Source organism: Bufo bufo, chromosome 3, assembly GCF_905171765.1.
Source record: "Bufo bufo chromosome 3, aBufBuf1.1, whole genome shotgun sequence".
NCBI classification, from domain to species: domain Eukaryota; kingdom Metazoa; phylum Chordata; class Amphibia; order Anura; family Bufonidae; genus Bufo; species Bufo bufo.
This window is the reverse complement of record NC_053391.1, coordinates 597155101-597177865: the sequence shown is the minus strand read 5'-3', so window position 1 is coordinate 597177865 and position 22765 is coordinate 597155101. Positions and strand designations below refer to the sequence as shown.

The 22765-nt window shown below is 39.8% G+C and overlaps 1 protein-coding gene across 1 annotated transcript in view; it reads right to left on the bottom strand.

Annotated features, from left to right (window-relative positions):
- The window catches only part of SCN8A (sodium voltage-gated channel alpha subunit 8), a 206508-nt gene that overhangs the window by 92970 nt on the left and 90773 nt on the right, over positions 1-22765 (bottom strand). Inside the window, exons 4-7 of the mRNA XM_040425907.1 lie at positions 20494-20583; positions 19816-19944; positions 12599-12690; positions 1663-1884 (exon numbers count right to left, since the gene is read on the bottom strand). Coding sequence (XP_040281841.1) covers positions 1663-1884; positions 12599-12690; positions 19816-19944; positions 20494-20583 — 533 coding nt within the window. The remainder of the gene's footprint in view (positions 1-1662; positions 1885-12598; positions 12691-19815; positions 19945-20493; positions 20584-22765) is intronic.

Below are 22765 nucleotides of genomic sequence, written 5' to 3'. Positions count from 1 at the left end.
GTGAGGCGAAAACTTTTCGAAGATGGCCTGGTGTCAAGAAGGGCAGCAAAGAAGCCACTTCTCTCCAAAAAAAACATCAGGGACAGATTGATCTTCTGCAGAAAGTATGGTGAATGGACTGCTGAGGACTGGGGCAAAGTCATATTCTCCGATGAAGCCTCTTTCCGATTGTTTGGGGCATCTGGAAAAAGGCTTGTCCGGAGAAGAAAAGGTGAGCGCTACCATCAGTCATTGCCAAACCAATAGTAAAGCATCCTGAGACCATTCATGTGTGGGGTTGCTTCTCATCCAAGGGAGTGGGCTCACTCACAATTTTGCCCAAAAACACAGCCATGAATAAAGAATGGTACCAAAACACCCTCCAACAGCAACTTCTTCCAACAATCCAACAACAGTTTGGTGAAGAACAATGCATTTTCCAGCACGATGGAGCACCGTGCCATAAGGCAAAAGTGATAACTAAGTGGCTCGGGGACCAAAACATTGACATTTTGGGTCCATGGCCTGGAAACTCCCCAGATCTTAATCCCATTGAGAACTTGTGGTCAATCCTCAAGAGGCGGGTGGACAAACAAAAACCCACTAATTCTGACAAACTCCAAGAAGTGATTATGAAAGAATGGGTTGCTATCAGTCAGGAATTGGCCCAGAAGTTGATTGAGAGCATGCCCAGTCGAATTGCAGAGGTCGTGAAAAAGAAGGGCCAACACTGCAAATACTGACTCTTTGCATAAATGTCATGTAATTGTCGATAAAAGCCTTTGAAACGTATGAAGTGCGTGTAATTATATTTCACTACATCACAGAAACAACTGAAACAAAGATCTAAAAGCAGTTTAGCAGCAAACTTTGTGAAAACTAATATTTGTGTCATTCTCAAAACTTTTGGCCACGACTGTATATGGCGCTGCGCCTAGTAAACAATCTTGGCTCCTTCAGTCAGCTGATCAGTGGGGGTGTTGGGAGACAAAATCCTAAGGAAAGGTCCGGCCAAAACCAGGCACTCATGCCGGAGACCAGCCAAATCCCATTATAGGGAATGGGGTCCGGCGCTGACTATGCGAGATATGGTGCACTCCTGCAGGCTGTTTCGGCAGAGGTTTTGGATACCTTTACCGCATTTATGAAGGTACAGGCACATGGTCAGGTTTCTGCAGTTTTTGAAGCCAAAAAGGATTGGATCATAAAAGGAGAGAAAGTATAAACGACAGATAAAATGTCTCTTTTTTTTTTAACTCACTCCTGCTTTTGGCTTCCAAAACTGCATCAGAATGTAGCCTAAACCATCAGCACATTTTTACAAAATAAATGACACATTAAAATAAACACTAAACACACAGTATAAGGGCTCATTCAGACGGCTGTGTGCTGTTTTTTTGCGGACAGTTCAGCATGTCCGCAAAAAGAAAAAAACGGATTGTATTCAGTTTTTTTGCTGATCCATAGACTTCAATGGGGCCATGTCCTGATTTTCACTGACAAGTGCAGGACATGTTTCATTTTTTTGCTGAGCTGTGCAATTGAAGAAAAGGGCCCCATAGAAGTGAAAGGGACAGCATCTAATTCGCAAAAAAAAACGGATCCGCATTTTTGCGGACACCATACGGCCGTCTGAATGAGCCCTAAGAAAACGGATATCGGCATGGGTGCTGTACTACTTACTGTCATTGTTTATATATTCGTCAAAGTCAAAGCCTCTGCTGCCATTGGCCAAGTATTGCTCGTCCATGTTGATTGGCCAAACAACACACTTCCGCCTTAAATGACCCATGAAAAGCTGTAGACCGATTAAAGCAAAGACACTGAGGCAAAACACCGTCAAAATCATGACATCTGACAACTTCTTCACAGACTGAATAAGGGCACCCACAATGGTCTTCAGACCTGGAGAGGACAATGGAAAGAGATGTCTTCAGACTGGGCATAGTTGTGTGAGTCCATGCAAAATGAAGTATAGAAAACTAAAATACAGGGAAGTTGCGGACAAGATTTAAAGGTTTGCACAGGATTAGACAAGATTATTAGATATTGTATCTGGTATTGCGGCTCGGTTCACTTTAAAGAAGCTCAGCTGCAATACCAGACATAACCCATGAACTGGTGCTCATAGAAAGCCGCCTTGTGTTTTACTAACCCTGCACAACCCCCTTTTAATTAAAGGAGCAGCTCTATGAATGCTGGGTCTTCTAATCTAAATCTTGCGGTTTAAAATAGATTTGCTTCAGTGTTTCGACAACAGAAAAATAATCTATTATACCTTGTGAAAACCTACAAGCAAGGGCTCATGCATACCACCGTTGGGAGTTTTGCGATGTGCGGGTACGGAAGGCCCCTAATATATAATATATTAGAGACCTTTATTACATATATTATATATATATATATATGTATATTATAAACTATAACAGGACATGTTCTATTTTTTTGCGGAATGGCCATGCAGACATACGGACATAAAATGCACACAGAGTCATTTCCATTTTTTTTGTGGCCCCATGGAATTAAATGCTTCTACATAAAGGCTACAAAAAATAAATAAATTAATAAATTAAATAAAACGGAACAGACGCCGTAAAAAAAAACTTTCATGTGCATGAGCCCTAATATAGAGTAAACGGAGTGTTCTAAGCTTTTTGCTGTATAGCTTAGTCAGACATAATGCAGACTGTCTTCTTTATGGGACAACATTATGGAGTATTTTGGTTTCAACAGTTTTCTTATTATAATGAAAAGTTATACAATTTTCTAATATATACCTTCTGCTGTGGGGCCTGAGAAGAAGGGGATCTCCGGCACAGACTCCTTCCTGATATAACAACACTGCATTTTTATGTGAGAGTTTTACAGCTTCCATTGTAGTCATTAGTGACTATATAAATTCCTATGCACTGAGCTCCCCCTAGTGGTGGCTTCAGTCAGATAGTTTTATAGTGTACTGTATGAGGGAAGCCGCAGACATACAACTGTATGGGGAGATGCACCCATGTATTTAAGCCAGTTGTTGGGTGTAAAACATTGCGAAATATGGTGCTCAGAATGAGCGCCATATTTACTGAGCACCAGTTTCACTTTTTCCGCCATAGAAGTCAGATAAAGTGGGTGAAGTCAAAGGTGACTTTTTTTTATTATTATTTTTTTATTAAACTTTCTTCAGATTAATAAAAAAAATGTTAATTTGTCATAAATCTGGGACATTATGATTTGTGCTCTGTGTTGCCTGGGGACTTTTCACACACTCGTACTTGAAAATTGGGTGGGGCAGAGGGGTCCTATGAGATCTGAGTTCACCTCTGCTTCTTACTGTATATCCAGTTCATTTTCAAGATCTCTTCTTGCAATCATTCGATAGAAAACATTTTTCATTAGTTTCAAGACTGTCCTAACCACGTAATGACCACCCTTGGACTGTTACACAAGACAGAGAGTTCTGATAACTGTACTGTAACAAGTTCATATTCTGTGACTGCAAGCAAACATCTTGCAAGCAGAGATCTTGAAATCAAAATAATTAAAACAGAGAGCATACCGGAGAATTGTACAACTTTTCATTATATAATAGATAAGTACTCTTTGCCGATACCACTATACCCCTTAAGAACCACAATTAAAAATACTATCACACCATTAAAGGACAGTGTGCTACAAAATACACTATTGTTAATATAGTCAGTGATCTAAAACTTCTATTTTTGTGTCCTAGCTTTGCAGAAGCTCAGCATAAGTACTCCTATGAAGAACAAGAGTCAAAAGTGTATTCCCCGCTTGATCTTTCCTTATGTCTCATTTGGTTTCCAAAAACTATCAAGATTTCGGTTCTGAAATGATCTGGAATTTGTCATCTAGAATTAGTAATAAATTACATAAATATTAGATTGGAGATTAGGCCCTTGTCTCCAGACATTACTGCATAGAGTATGTAACACAGCATTTTTCAAGAGTAGAACAAACTTTTGCCCGGACAGAGCTCTGCATTTATATTACTAGGTGTTAAGTAACGATGCAAAAATGTGCGCACAGCATAAGCAAATCATGCGCATTAGTGTGAACATGCTTAACCAACTATTGAGCATTGCTGTATTTTTTCTGCACTAGAAAATCTAGAGACCAAAACTGTACAGAATATAGGGGATGGACATAAAATAGAATTAACGCTTCCTGTTCACTATACTAATAAGTATGAGAAAAAAAGACAAAGCGTCAAACACGTAAGGCAGGTGCAGTAGCCACCTTCATTAGTTTAGAATGTAGTGGAAAGACTGCAGACTGAAGTCAAGGACAAACCTCAAGCACATGTAGATGTCCAAATATTTTAAGTCATGTGATGCTAAATAATATATATGTGTATCATGTGATCACACAATGATATGTTAGATATTGTGTATTCTGCAGAGCTTTAATGCAAGGAAAGATTAGCACTCCAAACTCCTTAGGCTACTTTAACACTTGCGTTTTTGCTGGATCCGGCAGGGTTCAGTAAAAACGCTTCCGTTAATGATAATACAACCATCTGCATCCGTAATGAACAGATCTGGTTGTATTATCTTTAACATTGCCAAGACGGATCCGTCAATGAACTCCAACTTAAAGTCAATGGAGGACGGATCCGTTTTCTATTGTGGCAGAAAAAAACGGATCCGTCCCCATTGACTTGCATTGGGATCCATTTTCTATTGTGGTAGATCGTGTCCCCATTGACTTGCATTGGGATCCATTTTCTATTGTGGTAGATCGTGTCCCCATTGACTTGCATTGGGGGTCATGACAGATCCGTCTTGCTCCACATCCCAGGACGGAAAGCAAACTAAAACATGTTGCGGTTTGCTCTCTGGTCTGGGAACGCAACTAAACGGAACATTCCGTTCTGTTCAGTTACATTTTGTCCCCATTGACAATGAATGGGGACAAAACTGAAGTGTTTTTTTCCGGTATTGAGCCCCTATGACGGATCTCAATACCGGAAAACTAAAACGCTAGTGTGAAAGTAGCCTTACACAGGCCTACAACCATTATATACACACACTGTTCCTTTTAAGCATACCTGAGTTTCAAAAAAGCTTGCATAATGGATGTGCTTCCTTGTAGAATCATAACTGTGAATGAACAGGTCTTTAAAGGGCTTCCCTAATGTCTTCCTCAGCCATATTATTCCCTGTGTTAGCTGCACAGCTAGATGCATTTCTCTCACAAGCAGTGGGTGTCTCCCTTCTATGGAATCTGACAGTACTGTACTGCAGTGACCTCACTTCTTTTACTTCCCACAATATTTGTTTTCTTCTAGGAAGCTCAGAAATCTGATAAGGGGCGGGGGATGTGGCTTACAAACATACAGGAGCTTCTCTGCTCTTCAAATGCTGTGTAAAGGCAGTGCTTCTCTCAAACTCAGGAGCTTAGCTAGCTCTGACACGTTCCCATTTACTGTGAACGGTCTCTGTTACTAGGGACGGGATGCACGTCCGCAACACAGATGGGACACCTATTGTAGCCTTTTTTGCTTCTGAATTAGTGTTTTGTCGGTACGGCGAATATATTTACTTTTGTCATCAGTGATCTACATCTTTAGACTGCCTAAGGGGGTAATGTAATATGCAACTTTTTGGGCTTTTTTTTTTACACTGTCCACTTGGTTTGAAGCAATTTTTTAAAACAAATTTACAAAATGTTGCACACCATTTGTTAAATTTGTCCCAAAAAATACCTATGTATTTATTAATTTTTTTGGCACACCACTGGGGGAATAGCGCACACATGTGACTTTTTGCCAAAAAGATGCAATGATACATCTGGCTTAAAATGTAGATCCACCCAAAAAAAACACATTTGACTGCCTTTTAGTAAATGCAAACTGTCAGGCATGGCGAAAACCATGGCACGGATACTTCACAAATTTGTTGCAAATGTCTACTCCACCAGTAGGGAAAATATCTCTACTTTTGTGGCACAGCACAAATGATTACACGGTCTACATTTTAGACAGGATCAGTAAATCTGTCTCAATGTTTTTAGCACAACCAGCAGTGTTTGCAGTGCATTGCAACATTTTGTGAGTTTTAGGGCTCATGCACACAAACGTATCCGATCCGTATTTTTTCACTGCAATAAATACAGACCCATTGCAATGCAATCCAGACCCATTCACTTCAATGGGGCCGCAAAAAATGCGGACAGCACACCGTGTGCTGTCTGCATCCGTATGTCCTTTCCGCTGCATATGCAAAAATATAGAACATGGCCTATTCTTGTCCGCAAAAACGGCTATGGTTGTGTGCATGAGCCCTTAAAGGTAATCTTTTAGCATTCTTACCAAAATTACCCAAAACATGATTGCAAATATGCAATTTTTATATTGCAACTCACCAACATTTCCACGCAGTAATCCCACAAAGTGCGATAGCACTTTGTGCTTGCCCCTTTTCTCTGCCCTGCTTCTTGAATAGTCATATATTTCTAATGTTGGAGTGCCCCACACCCAACTCAACTCAACTCATAATGTCATGGTTGACCTAGTATGAGTCCCAGAGAATGGGAGAGGCTCTGGCAATTTACATACAGAGGACTCCTAAGTTCAGTCATACACATGTGCCCTTTCTTTTCGGCTCATATTAGGATATCTCGAACCAAGAATAAGGGTAGGACACATCTGTATCACTGAGAGGACTCTTCAGTGCTTTAATACAGGGAGCAATGGTGGGATTATACTGGGAGATAGCTAGTGAGTGCAAATATTTATATATCCAGAACCAGGGACATTATCCGGAACCAGGGGTTATCTTAGTTAGGGATTGCTAAACTTGGTGACAGATTCCCTAGAAAAGGATAATCCGCAGTAGTGACCCACCTCAGTCAGGGATTGGCTAAGCAGTTACTTTCTGCATATCTAGCTAAGCTAGGAAAGAGGGACCGGTGAGGTAACCCAGGAAGAGTAGGAACTAAAGTAGCCAGGCAAGTATTGCACTTTTTATTTTTTAACCCATTCACAGCCTTTTGTAAAGCATTTACAAATTTAAAGTAAGGCATAGGGACGAGAACCCAAATCTGGAATTGGCAAGTGAGTCCATCTTCGGGCTCAATTAAGGGTAAATGATGTTTTCCAAAAAATAATTCACCAAGTCCGTACATATCGTGCGTTCCCCTACAATGACATAGGCATACAGCATGTGCAAGACTTTTAGAGTGCTGTTCTTTCCTTACTGAGTCTGGTTACATGGGCAAGTGTAATGAGAGTGCTGGCCTTTAACTGCTTGTGCTTAAGGCCCAACAGGCCTAACACAGTGTGAATCAATGAGAATGAGTGACAGACACCAACCATTGCTTTTTGTTTTGTAAAGAGCGCTAGAAAAAAAACACCAAATGGAATTATTTCCAATGGACGTGCTTTAATTTGGGTATTGGTTTCATAAATGTCTAGAACCAGTAAATATAAAAATGCCATTTACATCAATACACAAGTAACTTTCAGTTCATAATACTACAATGAAAATGCCAGAAAACTTGCAAGGTACTTGGTTGCAGCTTTGGGGAACTTGCAGAGTTTGGGGTATCTGGCATTTCCATAAAGAAAGCATATCACTTACCTTTTCCTCACTGTATATAAAAGTTTATTAAATATTGCATTCCCAATGTTTTACATAATATACCAAACCCATATTTGCAAACCAAAATAGATGCTTTAAACTATACAGAAAAGTGATGTTCATGGTTAGCACCTTAACCATGAAATTATCACAAATTAAAACATAACACAATCGTAGCAAATCAATGCATGCATCAGTCGTCATAAAATAAGCAACATTTTTCATGGTGGGAATCAAGCTGGGATTTCAGTAGTTTCATGCAAACCATTTAAACGCCAAGGCTGAGCAACATTATGGATGAAATTTGCAAACGCCAATTGATAAAAAAAAATGTAATAATTGTATAAAACATAATTATACACCTTGCCTTTTTATGACAACAAACTCTCATAGTACTAAAGAATGAAGACGACTGGGAGTACAGTGACTCGAAATCTAAAATTTAGCAGACATTTCCATTTTTCCCCAAACCAATTTCTTGCTACAGTATACAGTGCAGTATATTATAGTTATGTCCTAATATTATGTAGTTATAAGGGATTTTTTTCTTTAAAATGTATGCAATACTACGCATTTTGAGTGAAGCTATAATGCTAGAAATACTGAAAAATACTATAATCAGTACAAACTGCCTGTATGAAGTCATATGGTAAGCTTCCTTCATGTGTTAGATGCATTGTACTGTAATATCTGGATATAGAAGAATACTGTAGTTCACTCCCCTGGGTGATCACAGCTTTGAGTGGTGTAATTACAACCACCATACACTACATTTCAATTGTTGAATAATTTTGCAAAAAAAAAAAAAAGAAGCCTTCTCACTTCCCTGTTAATTCTTCAGGAATTTTCACTTTTCTTGATTTCTACATGGCATTCTTTTCCTACTATTATTAGGTTGTGTTCATTGCTTTTGAGCTGTAAATTTGCAGTATACACAAGAAAGCTCCCAGCATACTGCATATGTCAAAACTATCCATAGGGCTCCATTTACACAGTATTTAATAGTGTCCTCCCGATCTCTGTGGCTGGTGTACATTAGAATACATTTTCTTTCTTTAAGTAAAAGCACTGTATGTCTATACCTTGGCATATATTACGTTATTTCTTTTCTACACTCCTGACATATACATCTGATGCAACATTCAGATGTCATGTGAACAGAATCTTAAATTAGTACAAAAAAATGCAATGTACATGTGACATATTAAAGGGATTCTGTCACATGCTCATTGCCCCCCAAATGGCTCCCAGCAGCTGATGGAGCTCTTGATGCTGTCTCCAATAGTTACTGTACCTTCTTATGGGCCATCGTTATCTCGTTCATGTAAAAAGACCTTTAGAACTTATATGTTAATGACCTGATTCATGTCAAGATGTTGGAGAGCTGGCTGCACATGTCAAGCTCTCCGTGCCCTCCTGGACTGGACTCTCTGGGGGCAATTTATCATGAGAGTAATATTTAAAGTCTCCTGAGTCTGCACTGGAGTATACTGTGTAAAAAAAAAATCAAATTAGGGGGTACAAGAGAGAGCCTTTTATGTGTGTGTGGAGACTTATAGAACATACATGCTCCTCTGGAACTCTGGGAAGAAAGGGATGCAAATGAGCTCTTAACAAGCTCTGCCTCCAATGCCACCAGATGTAAGGCATCTGAAGGCACCGATGAGGGGAAATCACCCCAAAACAGCTGTCTGCAGATGGGGTGCTGGCTTATTTAATATCCGAGTCATGTCTCAAGGCCTAGTTAAAGAGTGAAACATTGATTTATAGGATAGTTGTCTTACATCTGGTGGCATTAGAGGCAGAGCTTGTTAAGAGCAAATGTATCAAATGGCATACACTGTTTGGTATATCTGACGCATCTTTAAACCTAGCATTTCGGCCCGAAGACAACCCTACTGGATTGGCTTTGGGACTTTTTAAAGCCATAAATCTTGTCCCAGTTATAAATCATGAGTGAAACGCATTAAATTAACTAACCATGCCCACTTTTCCATTTACTATTCAAAACTGGAGTGAGAGTGGTGTAAAAAACGCTAAAATATTTTGCACAACTGACCTAAAAAAGGCACAAAAGCCATTCTGGAGTGCAGGGCTTGATAAATTCCCCCACTGGCTTTATTAATGTCCCAGAGCAGTGGGAACATGCTTGAACAAAATCTCATGCATACGCCATTACTCTTTATCTCTAGCTCATGCACACTACACCTGTACAGGAATCAGCCGGAGTTAAAAGATAGTGGCACATAAGGGTGCATGCATAAGATTCTGTACAGGTTTGTATGGATGTTCTCACTGTTCAGTGACCTCAGTCAAGCCAAGGAGGCTGAATTAGGGGCATGGAGATGGGCCATAACCAGGGGACCAATAGAGAGCTCCATCAGCTATTGGAAGCAATTTGGGGGCAAAGAGTATGTGACAGGTTCCCTTTAAAGGGATTGTCCGCTTTTACTATTGATGACCAATCCTCAGTATCAATATCAGAATGGTAGAGTTCTGACTCCTGGCACCCCCGTCGATCGGCTGCTTGGAGAGAATGCAGGGCTCATATGTGCGCTGCCCCCTCTGCTTTGTTTCCCTGCTTGCTGCAGAAATTGCGGTGGTGAGCAGGTGTAATTACAAGTATGGTGTCCCCATTCACTTCCATAGGATGGCTCTATGTTCAAGTGAATACTACAGAGCCGTCCCATAAAAGTGAATGGCCGTTCCTTATTTGTAATTACACCTACTCACCAATGCAATTGCTGCAGCGAGCAGATAAACAGAGCAGAGAAGACAGCCCTCGTGTGATCAACTGATTGGACACTGATGACCTATCCTGAGGACAGGTCAATAGTAAAAAGCGGACAACCCCTTTAACTGCTAATCTGAAACTTAATAAATAAATCATCCTCTCAATTAATTATGTGATATAGTTATTTATATTAATGTTTGGGAATTCTCTAAAAATAAATACACAAAAAGAGATGTGAGCAACAAAGTTCTTTAATTTAATAAATAAATATTAATATTTTCTAATATTAATATTAGATATTTTAATAACCCATCTCCTGTTCTGTAACCCCTCCTTCCCCTGTCCTAGATCTATCATATTTATAAACCTTGAAATCCAGTAGTATTTGAAAGTTTGTGCACTCTCCAAAATTTCCACATTTCTGCATAAATTTAACCAAAAATTACATCAGATTTTCATACAAGTCCTAAAAGTAGATAACGATAACCAAATCAAACAAATGAGTCATGTCTATAGAAGTGTTGTTGATGCTCATCAGGCTAGAAAAAGGCTACAAAACCATCTCTAATAAGTTTGGACATCAATTCACAGTCAGATAGATTGTGTAAAAATTGAGGTAATTCAAGACTATTATTGTCATATCCAGTGGTTGACCACTCCGTTGAGAGCAAGGCATTTAATAGTACGCAAGGTCACAAAAGAACCCAAGGCAACCTCTAAGCAACTAAAGGCATTTCTCACATTAGCCAATGTTAATGTTCATAGGTTCACCATCAGGAGAACACTAAACAACAATGGTGTGCATGGCAGGATTGCAAGGCTAAAGTTTCTGCTCACGAAAGAGAACATTGCTGCCCATCTGCAGTTTGCTAAAGATCACCTGGAGAAGCCAGAAAGCTATTGGAGCAATGTTTTATGGAAAGATGAGACCAAAATAGAAATTTTTTGTTTAACTGAGAAGCGTTATGTTTGGAGCAAGGAAAACCTGCATTCCAGCATAAAAACCTCATCCCATCTGTGAAACACACTGGTGGTAGTAGTATTATGGTTTGGGCCTGTTTTTCTGCATCTGAGCAGGAAGGCTTGCCATCATTGATGGGACAATGATTTCTGAAATATACCAGCAAAGTCTAAAGGAAAATGTCAGGACATCTGTCCATGAGAACGGGGGTCATGCAGCAAGACAACAACGCTATGGCCAAGTCAAAGTCCTGACCTAAATCCAATAGAAATGTTGTGGAAAGACATGAATCTAGCAGTTCATGGGAGGAAACCCACTGACACAACAGAGATGTTTTGTATGGAGGAATGAGCTAAAATTCCTCCAAGGCGGTGTGCACAACTAATCAACCATTAGTGGAAAAAATTATTTGCAGTTATTGCTGCACAAGTGGGGACACGCCAGTTAATGACAGCAAAGGTTGACATACTTTAGTCACTCACATACATATTATATTGGATAATTCTCCTCTAATATTTTTTAATTCATTTGTTTGATTCGGTTATCCTTATCTTTAGGACTTGTGTGAAAATCTGATGAAGTTTTAGGTCAAATTTGTGCAAAAATATAAAAAATTCTGAAGGGTTCCCAAACTCTCGAGCACCACTGTATATCATAAAGAGGTCTACAATATATAAAAAGACCGCCTGTAACAAAAGTCTTCTAAACATTCCTTTATCTCTTACTGTGATTAAAAGTTTTCCAATATTTTTCATTACAAATCTTTTGCTTCCGATCTTCAGAGTGCAATAATTTTGATAGCCATTTCCCAAATAGCAGAGGTGTGAAAACATAGAAATTTAGTAATCTATTTCTGAGTAACAAAATTAATTCTTTTAAGCTCCTTTACACAAGTCCGGTTCTGTTGGCCAGCAGGCTGACAGCATAAAGTTGCTATATCTAGGTTAATACAGTCAACAAGCGCTATAGTCAAGCTACCCGTCAGTAGGAAGCTATCCAGTTTCTGCTGATGTTAGAAAATAGAATAGGGAAAGTGATCATTAGCTCCATGTCCTGCACATGTTCTGAACAAGCTGTGCAGGATGCTGTAGTGTCATGTCACCAGAAGTTTTGGAACAATTGGCTTTAGATGTTAGTAACGAATGTACTGTAATAAACCTTATTTTCTCATCATATGTAAGCTGGTCATTAGGATGTGAACATTATATGCGTTCATGTTATCAAAGAAAGGCAGGCTGCAAATCCTGTCAAAAATGTATTTACACCATTTTTGCAAAAATCGGAACATAAAGTCTGCAAGAGATCAGCCTTAGTGTTTAAATTTTTTCTCACCTGGAATGACAGAGATAGTTTTCAAAGCTCGGAGAACTCTGAATGTTCTCAGCGCTGAGACATTCCCAAGGTCCACAAACTCTGTCACATATCTGCAATAAGGGAGGTCACACACAAACACAATGACAAAACACAAAACAGCTACAACAGGAAGAACGTCACAGGGCCTAACCAACACCTAACATCAACTGCAGGCCACCTTACCTGGAATTACAGATATAGTTTTCAAAGCTCTCAGAACTCTGAAAGTGCGCAGAGCTGAAACATTGCCTAGGTTTACAAACTCTGTTATATACCTGTAGAATCAAATCAGAGTTACTAGTATTGGTGTGGATTGTTTCATAGAAGCCCAAAACTAACCAGGCTCGTAAAAGGGGCCTGTAAAAGAACCACTATGCCCAAAATGCAAGTGGTCCTCTATGAGAAATTTACTGATAATAATGGCAAAATGTATATGTAAAAGCTTCCATGGCCAGGGTGTTTCACATTAGTTCTTCTTTCCTGGGATTTCCTAGAAATTCATTTTTAGGTTAAAATGTCTTATGTCATCTTGTATTGCCAAGGGGCAGGCTGGAGGAAAACTCCTCCAGCCCCTGGATATGAGAACTTCTAATTGCATGTAATTACAAATTTTGTACAGCCACTGGGCTATTCAATAAAACATATGTGTATCATCAAATGCTATTTGTTCTATTCCTTACTTCTCTGTCCACCTCAGCAACATTGCTGTCTGTGGTGGTCGCACATGCTCAATTCTATCCTTTAACTGTCACCACCTGTATCCACTGTTAAAAGCTGTGACAGTTACAGAACACGCCCCGCTAGAAAGGACACGTCCTTGAGCTGCCAGCTTGAAATCAATCTAGCAGAGCAATAGGAGCAATGAATGGGGGAAGCTTTGGATCCATGTGAGGTACAGGGCTGGTTCTAGCTTTGTTAGAAAGAGATTGCTATGTACTATACAATGTCTGTTTTTGATGTTTTACATTAATCATGGAATAACCCCTTTAAAGTGGTCTTACACATTAGATGAATGTTGCCCTGATTTTGGGTGTAGGGTGGTCTTTTAACAATTCCGGACAGTTGAATTCAGAGTAAAGAAGGTGTCAGGCATGTTGCTTTAACATGCCCAATCCCTAGTTCTCATGTGAGATAAGCAGCCTTCAGAGGTGTTATTATTCTTATTCTTCACTCCCTATGGAGAACACATGCATGGCCAAGCCAGGTGTGAATGTGAATAAGGGGATCTGAAAGAATAGGAATGTGTATGGCCAGCTTTACCAGTGAGCTGTTCTGGTAGGTTCTTGAACCTTTTACATATATATTTTTAGATTGTTATTAATAACTACTCTTATGGTTCCACTTGAGTTTTGGATTTGGTGGACCTGTGTGGATGCTGTATTACATTATCACCTATGCTATGTTCTCTGAGTCTTATTTTGGTGGCCTTGTGCATATCTGTGATGCGGACTGGTTCACTGATTAGCTACCTCTACAATAGACAAGTGATGCCCATAAATTCTCAATAACATAAATGTTTACCATTGAACACCATTTATTTTTAACATAAGTCAGTACAAAATGCTGTGCTGATCAATTTCTTAAATTACATCTAAATTGGACAAAGCACAGTTTTTTTATGCAGAGTACCAAATCCCCTGCATATACTGAGAGTTAAAAGAATTTCTGTGTGCACTCTGTAGACATTGAACTCAATTATAAACCAGTATGCAGTAAGCTCCTAAGCTCCCTCTAGGGGCAGCTACTGGCAACAGAAAGGGCTGTATCAGAAAATGGAGGTCTGATCAGGTGGAGATCCACTTTAAGTAAAATGGTTTACTTATTTTATTCTTAGAGGGTAGATCAATGTAGGTGGTAGTTGAATGTATACAGGTGGCATGTATTTTTTAGATTCTACCTTTCCATTTTCTATTTTTCACGTAATACCTCTTTTCTGTGACAATACAGTTTTAGTCATTGTGTATATGGCAGATTTATGTTTGAGATCTTGGTATCTGGATATGGAGTATTGGTACAATGTGCAAATCTTTTTGTTGGGAATTCCTCAGTAAAATATTTCCGGCTCCTTATCTGGAAGGTTTATGATAACTTTTCTAATTATTTAGAAATGTTATTAATTAATTAATTATAATTTTTTTTACAAATTTAAGCACCAGATTTAATGTGGTTATCCAAAATGGACTTTCTTTTTTAATTTCACCCCCAGACCTGTGAAAGGAAGTATACAGTTACAGCTCTTGTGGACAAGCACTTTGGTGACCTCAGTGGTGATGTGTCCTCAGGGACCACATCACTGCTGGGTCAGGTGTTGCTATTGGGCACGTAACGACTGAGGTCAGACATAGGATGCACCAGTGAACGGGGCCCTGTCCATGCAGAAAGTTTACATTCAGGGACTGAAAGTGCTGTGAAAACAGGTCGGGAACCATGGAGCCGGACCTGAGCAGCGGGGAGCAAGTAAGTATACTTCCCTTCACAGGTGCGGCTGGTGTGGGGGTGGAATTTTCTTCAAAAATGTCAACGTTGGAGAACCCATTTAAAGTGTAACTGTCATATTTTTTATCAAAATTAAATTTTCATATATGTTGTTGCTGCTGTGGTGATAATCCATAATCACTAATTATTGTGTTCACATACCACTTGTTTAATAAGAATCCGTCCATAGCAACCGCTCAAAAGACTTCTTTCTGACAATCTTCCCAAGATGGCCGCCAATGCCCTTACCCAGAGGCTAAGAGCGCCCTCCCTAACTTACCAGAATTACTTAGACTCATCTCGGGAACGCGCAGCCTCACCCCAACCAATCGGCTTTCTGCTCCTGAAAGCGCATACATATTATCCTCTGCATTGTATACTGGCAGTTTGTGGGGGTTATTTAATTTACTTAAATCAAACAGCCGTGCAGGGGTTAATATTTATGTCTATTTCATTAATTTTGACTTGTGGCTGGGTACTTGGTCTAATAGAAAAGGCTGTGTTAACTAGAGGCTGTTGTAGCTTGGCTCTTTATTAGTCCCTAGAGTGGGAATTACATTGCTCTAGAAGCAAGTCGCTTCCATGGTCCGACGGGAACGTGCACGCAGCGTTCAGGACTGCCCACTACTAAGTCCTCCATCTTCTGTATATACAAGATAGGAGGCGGAGGACACCTAGCAGCACTGTTTTAGCCGCACCACTGAAATGCCTGGGGGAGCAAAGAGAAAGCTGTAATTGCTAGGTAATTCAATACCTATTGAAAAGTATTGACTAGGGAACTAAGGTGTACTTACTGAGACCAAGCCAATTACATAAAAAAATTAATATGACAGTTACCCTTTAAAGCTAAACAGCTGTTAATTTTGGTACAAGGGTACTTTCACACTAGCGTTATTCTTTTCCGGTATTGAGTTCCGTCCTAGGGGCTCAATACCGGAAAATAAATGATCAGTTTTATCCTGATGCATTCTGAATGGAGAGCAATCTGGATGTGTTCAGTTCAGTCACTGTACGGTTTATGGACGGAGAAAATACTGCAGCATGCTGCGGTATTTTCTCCGTCCAAAATTCCGGAACACTTGCCGGAATTTCCGGCATTATTTTACATTAAAATGGATTAATGCCGGATCCGACCCGAAGTGTTCCGGAAAAACGGATCCGGCTTTGCGGTCTGCGCATGAGCAGACCTTTAAAAATGTGATAAAGATAAATACCAGATCCGTTTTTAAGAATGACAACTGGAGAGATGGATCCGGTATTGCAATACATTTGTGAGACGGATCCGGATCCGTCTACAAATGGTATCCGTTCGCATACAGATTGCCAGACCCGGCAGGCAGTTCCGGTGACAGAATTGCCTGCCGGAATACAGCGACGCTAGTGTATAAGTACCCTTATACACTTTATATTAGTCATACAGAAGCTCTCTATCAGGTAATGCAGTCGTCTGACTTTTTATGACTCCACCATCAAGAAAAAAGTTTATTTTTTTTTACTGTAAATACTGCTAAATGTTCTAAATACAGATATTTATTTAATTTTTATTTTTAAAGTCATGAGATTCAAATGACGTGTCTGCACATTTACACTCCACAGTCTCAAGTCATGTATATTCTGCTGAGGCAAGGAAATACCTACCAGCAAAGATTCCTGGAAATAAAAACTAACTCACACTATGGCTTTACCTTCATAAACTAGAACTTTAGGTGGTAAGAATAAAACTTGGTGTCCTGTAGAAATAAAATTTGCTTACATCTTATATCTGTGATCAGCTAACAATGGCAGAAGATTTGGTCATTGGGCTTGTGTTACCAAAACAATATACAGGTTCTTCTCAAAAAATTAGCATATTGTGATAAAGTTCATTATTTTCTGTAATGTACTGATAAACATTAGACTTTCATATATTTTAGATTCATTACACACAACTGAAGTAGTTCAAGCCTTTTCTTGTTTTAATATTGATGATTTTGGCATACAGCTCATGAAAACCCAAAATTCCTATCTCAAAAAATTAGCATATCATGAAAAGGTTCTCTAAACGAGCTATTAACCTAATCATCTGAATCAACTAATTAACTCTAAACACCTGCAAAAGATTCCTGAGGCTTTAAAAAACTCACAGCCTGGTTCATTACTCAAAACCGCAATCATGGGTAAGACTGCCGACCTGACTGCTGTCCAGAAGGCCATCATTGACACCCTCAAGCAAGAGGGTAAGACACAGAAAGAAATTTCTGAACGAATAGGCTGTTCCCAGAGTGCTGTATCAAGGCACCTCAGTGGGAAGTCTGTGGGAAGGAAAAAGGGTGGCAGAAAACGCTGCACAACGAGAAGAGGTGACCGGACCCTGAGGAAGATTGTGGAGAAGGACCGATTCCAGACCTTGGGGGACCTGCGGAAGCAGTGGACTGAGTCTGGAGTAGAAACATCCAGAGCCACCGTGTACAGGCGTGTGCAGGAAATGGGCTACAGGTGTCGCATTCCCCAGGTCAAGCCACTTTTGAACCAGAAACAGCGGCAGAAGCGCCTGACCTGGGCTACAGAGAAGCAGCACTGGACTGTCGCTCAGTGGTCCAAAGTACTTTTTTCGGATGAAAGCAAATTTTGCATGTCATTCGGAAATCAAGGTGCCAGAGTCTGGAGGAAGACTGGGGAGAGGGAAATGCCAAAATGCCTGAAGTCCAGTGTCAAGTACCCACAGTCAGTGATGGTCTGGGGTGCCATGTCAGCTGCTGGTGTTGGTCCACTGTGTTTTATCAAGGGCAGGGTCAATGCAGCTAGCTATCAGGAGATTTTGGAGCACTTCATGCTTCCATCTGCTGAAAAGCTTTATGGAGATGAAGATTTCATTTTTCAGCACGACCTGGCACCTGCTCACAGTGCCAAAACCACTGGTAAATGGTTTACTGACCATGGTATTACTGTGCTCAATTGGCCTGCCAACTCTCCTGACCTGAACCCCATAGAGAATCTGTGGGATATTGGGAAGAGAAAGTTGAGAGACGCAAGACCCAACACTCTGGATGAGCTTAAGGCCGCTATCGAAGCGTCCTGGGCCACCATAACACCTCAGCAGTGCCACAGGCTGATTGCCTCCATGCCACGCCGCATTGAAGCAGTCATTTCTGCAAAAGGATTCCCGACCAAGTATTGAGTGCATAACTGAACTTAATTATTTGAAGGTTGACTTTTTTTGTATTAAAAACACTTTTCTTTTATTGGTCGGATGAAATATGCTAATTTTTTGAGATAGGAATTTTGGGTTTTCATGAGCTGTATGCCAAAATCATCAATATTAAAACAAGAAAAGGCTTGAACTACTTCAGTTGTGTGTAATGAATCTAAAATATATGAAAGTCTAATGTTTATCAGTACATTACAGAAAATAATGAACTTTATCACAATATGCTAATTTTTTTTTAAGAACCTGTACAAAGTAAATCTGCAGCAACATCACAGATTGCTGTGACACTTACAGTTATTATAATCCTAAAGGTCCTATAAAGTGAAAAACTGCAAGCATCAAATCTATTATATTACATGCAAATGCCTACGGTCTTGTCCACATTTAGCTTTTGACAAAGACCCAGTTCTCGTTAAACTAAAAGTATCTATATCTTCCTCTTTTGTATTCCATTATAATCAAGAGAATGCAATGGGAGATTTAACCTGTTAATCATTGTGCATTCCCATATACCAAATGATGAGAGATTGCAAGGGAGCACATATAATAGAGGCAGACCATGCAGATTCTATGGGGTCCATGAAGAGACAGAGCGCCTATCCCTAGTTGGTGCTATCTACTTTTTTAATGACAAAAAAATCAGAGGAACTGGAGCAATTAATGGCAATCAAGGAATAGACAACTTGTCCAAGCATCTTAGAAAGAGTGTGGAGGGGGAAACAATCAGCGGACTCTTCTGTCCAAAGTTTCAAAACCTGGACCTATAAATTGAGGGTCTACCTTTATCTTTGCCATGGGGCTCGCCTCTCTTCTGTGTACACCAATGATGGATACAACAATTGAGCCTAAAGTTTAAGATAACTTGCACAGCCCTAATATCTGTAAATTGTAATAATATGACTGTAGAAGCAAGTATCAAGAAGAGGGGACCCAATGGCAAAGAGTAAATGGCAACACCATTTTGTACTGATTGACCCCACCACACCACAGCCTTGGACAGGAGGAATTGCCGCTTCCATGATCCTTGACTTCCTTCTGCACCCTTGTTTTCTCATTGATACACCATCCTGTGGGGAAGAGATCTTTGCACAGTTAAAATAGCTGATGCAGCCAACCAGGGCTTCAGATGCCCTTTAACATCTACATGTGCTGTCTCTATTGCAGACATCCCCAACGTACTTTATGTACACCCTTGCATGACTGAATATCTACAAATTACTAAATAATTCCCTGATTTAAAAAAAAAATAACTATTTGAGACCAGTGAATACACCTCTAATACAATGGTGAAGCCCTCCAGGTTCATTTACATTCACTGGCTTCTTGTAAGTGTGCGGACATGAATATAAAGATATATAAATGATGTCACAACAATGATGTCTAGCCTGCAAAACAGATTTTTGTACTGTTTAACGGATGCTTTGTGTCCTGCTCATTGGCTTCTTTATTCTTTAGACTAAATTAACTAGCTTGACTAAGGCACTGAGTTCCACACACATAAAGACTTATACTGATGAACCAAAATGAAACTTACGCCATCATAATGACGCTGAAATCTAACCAGTTCCATGGGTCCCTCAAAAACGTAAAGCTGTCTATACAAAAACCTCTTGCAATGATTTTCACAAGTGATTCAAATGTATAAATTCCAGTGAAAGTGTACCTGTGAAGAACAAACAGACAGGTCAGTGACTCAAATATTACTAATAACCACATATAAATTACCACACGTTCAGGTTTTTTATGCAGTTTTGGAAGCCAGGAGTAAATAAAATAAAAAAAGAAGTCGTATCTGTCCTTTTATTTGCTCTCCTTTTAGGATCCACTCCTGATTTTAGTTTCCAAAACTGAATGTAGAAACCTGCCTGTGTGGCCGTACCCTTATAAATCAGGCTCTGGCTACACAGCATGAAGTCACGTTCCAAAAACTGCAAAATGAGAGATGAAATGCAATGGGACGATTTCCACATGGTCCGAATTCTTGCTATAGTCTCACAGTCAATTGTTATTTTACTCCACTTCTTGCCTTGCCTGGAGACCAATATTCAAAATGTTGATGCTTGTCACCACAGGAACTATATAAGATATGGTCACCAAATGGAGACGCTAATCAACCCATGTAGACAAAACATCATGAAATGTGTCTAATAAGTAAAAAGTATACATGCAGACTTGGTTATTTAGTACATGGATGAAGACAGACAGTACTTACTCCACTTGTTTCGACCAGTCTGGGGGATTACTAAAAGTCATGAATACGCAGTTGGTCAAAATAGTGCACATAATGATCATGCTAAATACTGTATAGTGTTGTCAAGGAAGCAGAGCAGAAAGTAGAGGCAACGAGAACAAAAACATCAAATACAATCTGGGTATCATACATGTCTCATGTAATAGATGAGCCTGCCCACTGTGACAGCCCTGGATTCTCAGCAAGAAAACTAACCATTCTGTGAGGGAAAACTCCTCAAATAGCAGAATGGAATAAAGCAAATCTTCAAGGCATTGTTAAACTTTGCCCAATTCTTCCAATTATTTGTGAATAAGGTACAGTAAATTATGAAAGTAATAGCTTTCTGGGGTCAAAAATCTACAGAAAAGAAATTTGGGTTATAAGGATAGGTTAACAATTATAGAAGATAAAGGGGCTTTCTGGGCTACTAATATTGATGGTCTAGCATTAAGATATGTCATCAATGTCAGATCGGTGGGCACCCCCAACAACCAGCTGTTCCCTGCAGCCTCCAGCGCCGAAACTGGCACTTGAAATGGAGCTAGAAGCCATGCTTCTGCAGCTCAGCTACCATTCTCTGGAGCCACTGTGCACCAGAACCAGGCACCGATACAGCACAGCTTTGTGTAGTTGCCATGCCTGGTTACTTGAAGAAAAAAAACACAGTGCAACAGCACACTGCAAACACAAATTACGTACAATAATGCCATAGTTATAGAAAATATTCTGGTGCTAATGCTACGCTTATTTTGTAAATTTGAGATTCTTGGCAAACACATTTTGTACAAAATTATTTGGGCCTGTCTGCCAGCGTCAAGGTAATCTCTATAGGACGGGAACCTAACACTAAATACTACCTGTTATGTGCCATACTGGCCACCATAAAATGCTGAGCCCTGCATTCCCTGGATTTGCTGGACCATGTCCATATTGTTGATTTCCTGTCAGGATGTTTCCATTATTACTGCGCCATCAATTGCCCCTCGTTAGCAGTAGCTGGCACGATCTCAGTAAATCTGCGCTGTTGCTTGAGTGTGGACAGCCTCTTTGTAGCCTAGTATCCCTGGAAGGGAGCACTGTCCTCTGCCAGGATGTCTGACACCTGCACCTCCTGGCGGAGAGGATTACCTGCCTAGATGCTGCAGTCACTATTAACCGTGGCATCTAGGGCGTTACACGGCAGAACTGGAGTTATCAGTGGGAGGACTGCTACAATTGGTTCTGGGCTCCTGCTGTGATCCAGAGTGCTGAATCAGCACAGCCTGTGCAGTGGTCTGTTCAGCCCCTGCCACCTCCACCAGGGTTAATGGTGCAGACTGTCTGCAGTGACTGAACATACTCTACACAGCCTGCACTGATACAGTCCTATGGACAAAAAAATAAATAAATCAAATTTTCGATATTTTTAAGAACAACATGGCCGGACTCTGCAAGGGATAATAATTGCCCTGTGTAGCATTGTTTAAAACCTATCTGAACTGCAATGTCTGGGCCAATGTATCGTGTCACTAGTAAGGATGCATTAATGGACAGGCTTTGATCCACTTTTTTTTTGTAAATATCTCTATATTTTACAATGTAGAGATATTTTTTTGTGCATTGCTTCTCCTGATAAAGTCCATTATTCTATACATTTTTGTATGCAGCAGCTAAGGCTCTGCTCTGTATACAGTGAACATTAAATTACAGGCTATGCTAAAAGTATTTCCTGGCATATAAGGAGGTCTGAATTAAGCCAATCTTCAGAAATGTTCTATCCTTTGTGAGAAGACATGAAAAAACACAATAATCTTAATTAACAAGAAAAAAACTGATAATAAACAATGAGAGCTAGAACATTATTTCAAGCCTGAAACCAAAATGAAATATTAAAGTAATAAAAAGTTCATTACTTTGAAATGAAAAATTAAAAGGTCAGAATTTTCAGAACTTACTAATGGAGTGGATGCATTAGCTTTGTAAGCAAATGTCCCAAAAGGTCTGCAGATGAGCGATAAATCAGTATAATCTTAACTAATGTCACATCTTGCAGCATAACTTCAAACCGATATGCAATTAGTTTTGCGGTCATTGAATCCCTGGCCTACTTTTATTATTTAGTTTACCCATGATTTTAGAGGAAATTGCACAGGCTGAAACATTACATCTAACAATGCGCCACAACTGCGCAAAATAAGTCCAAAAATTAGCAAAAATTTTTGGGGTAATCCATTAACCAGAAATACGCCTATATAGGCACCGCAATCTGCAA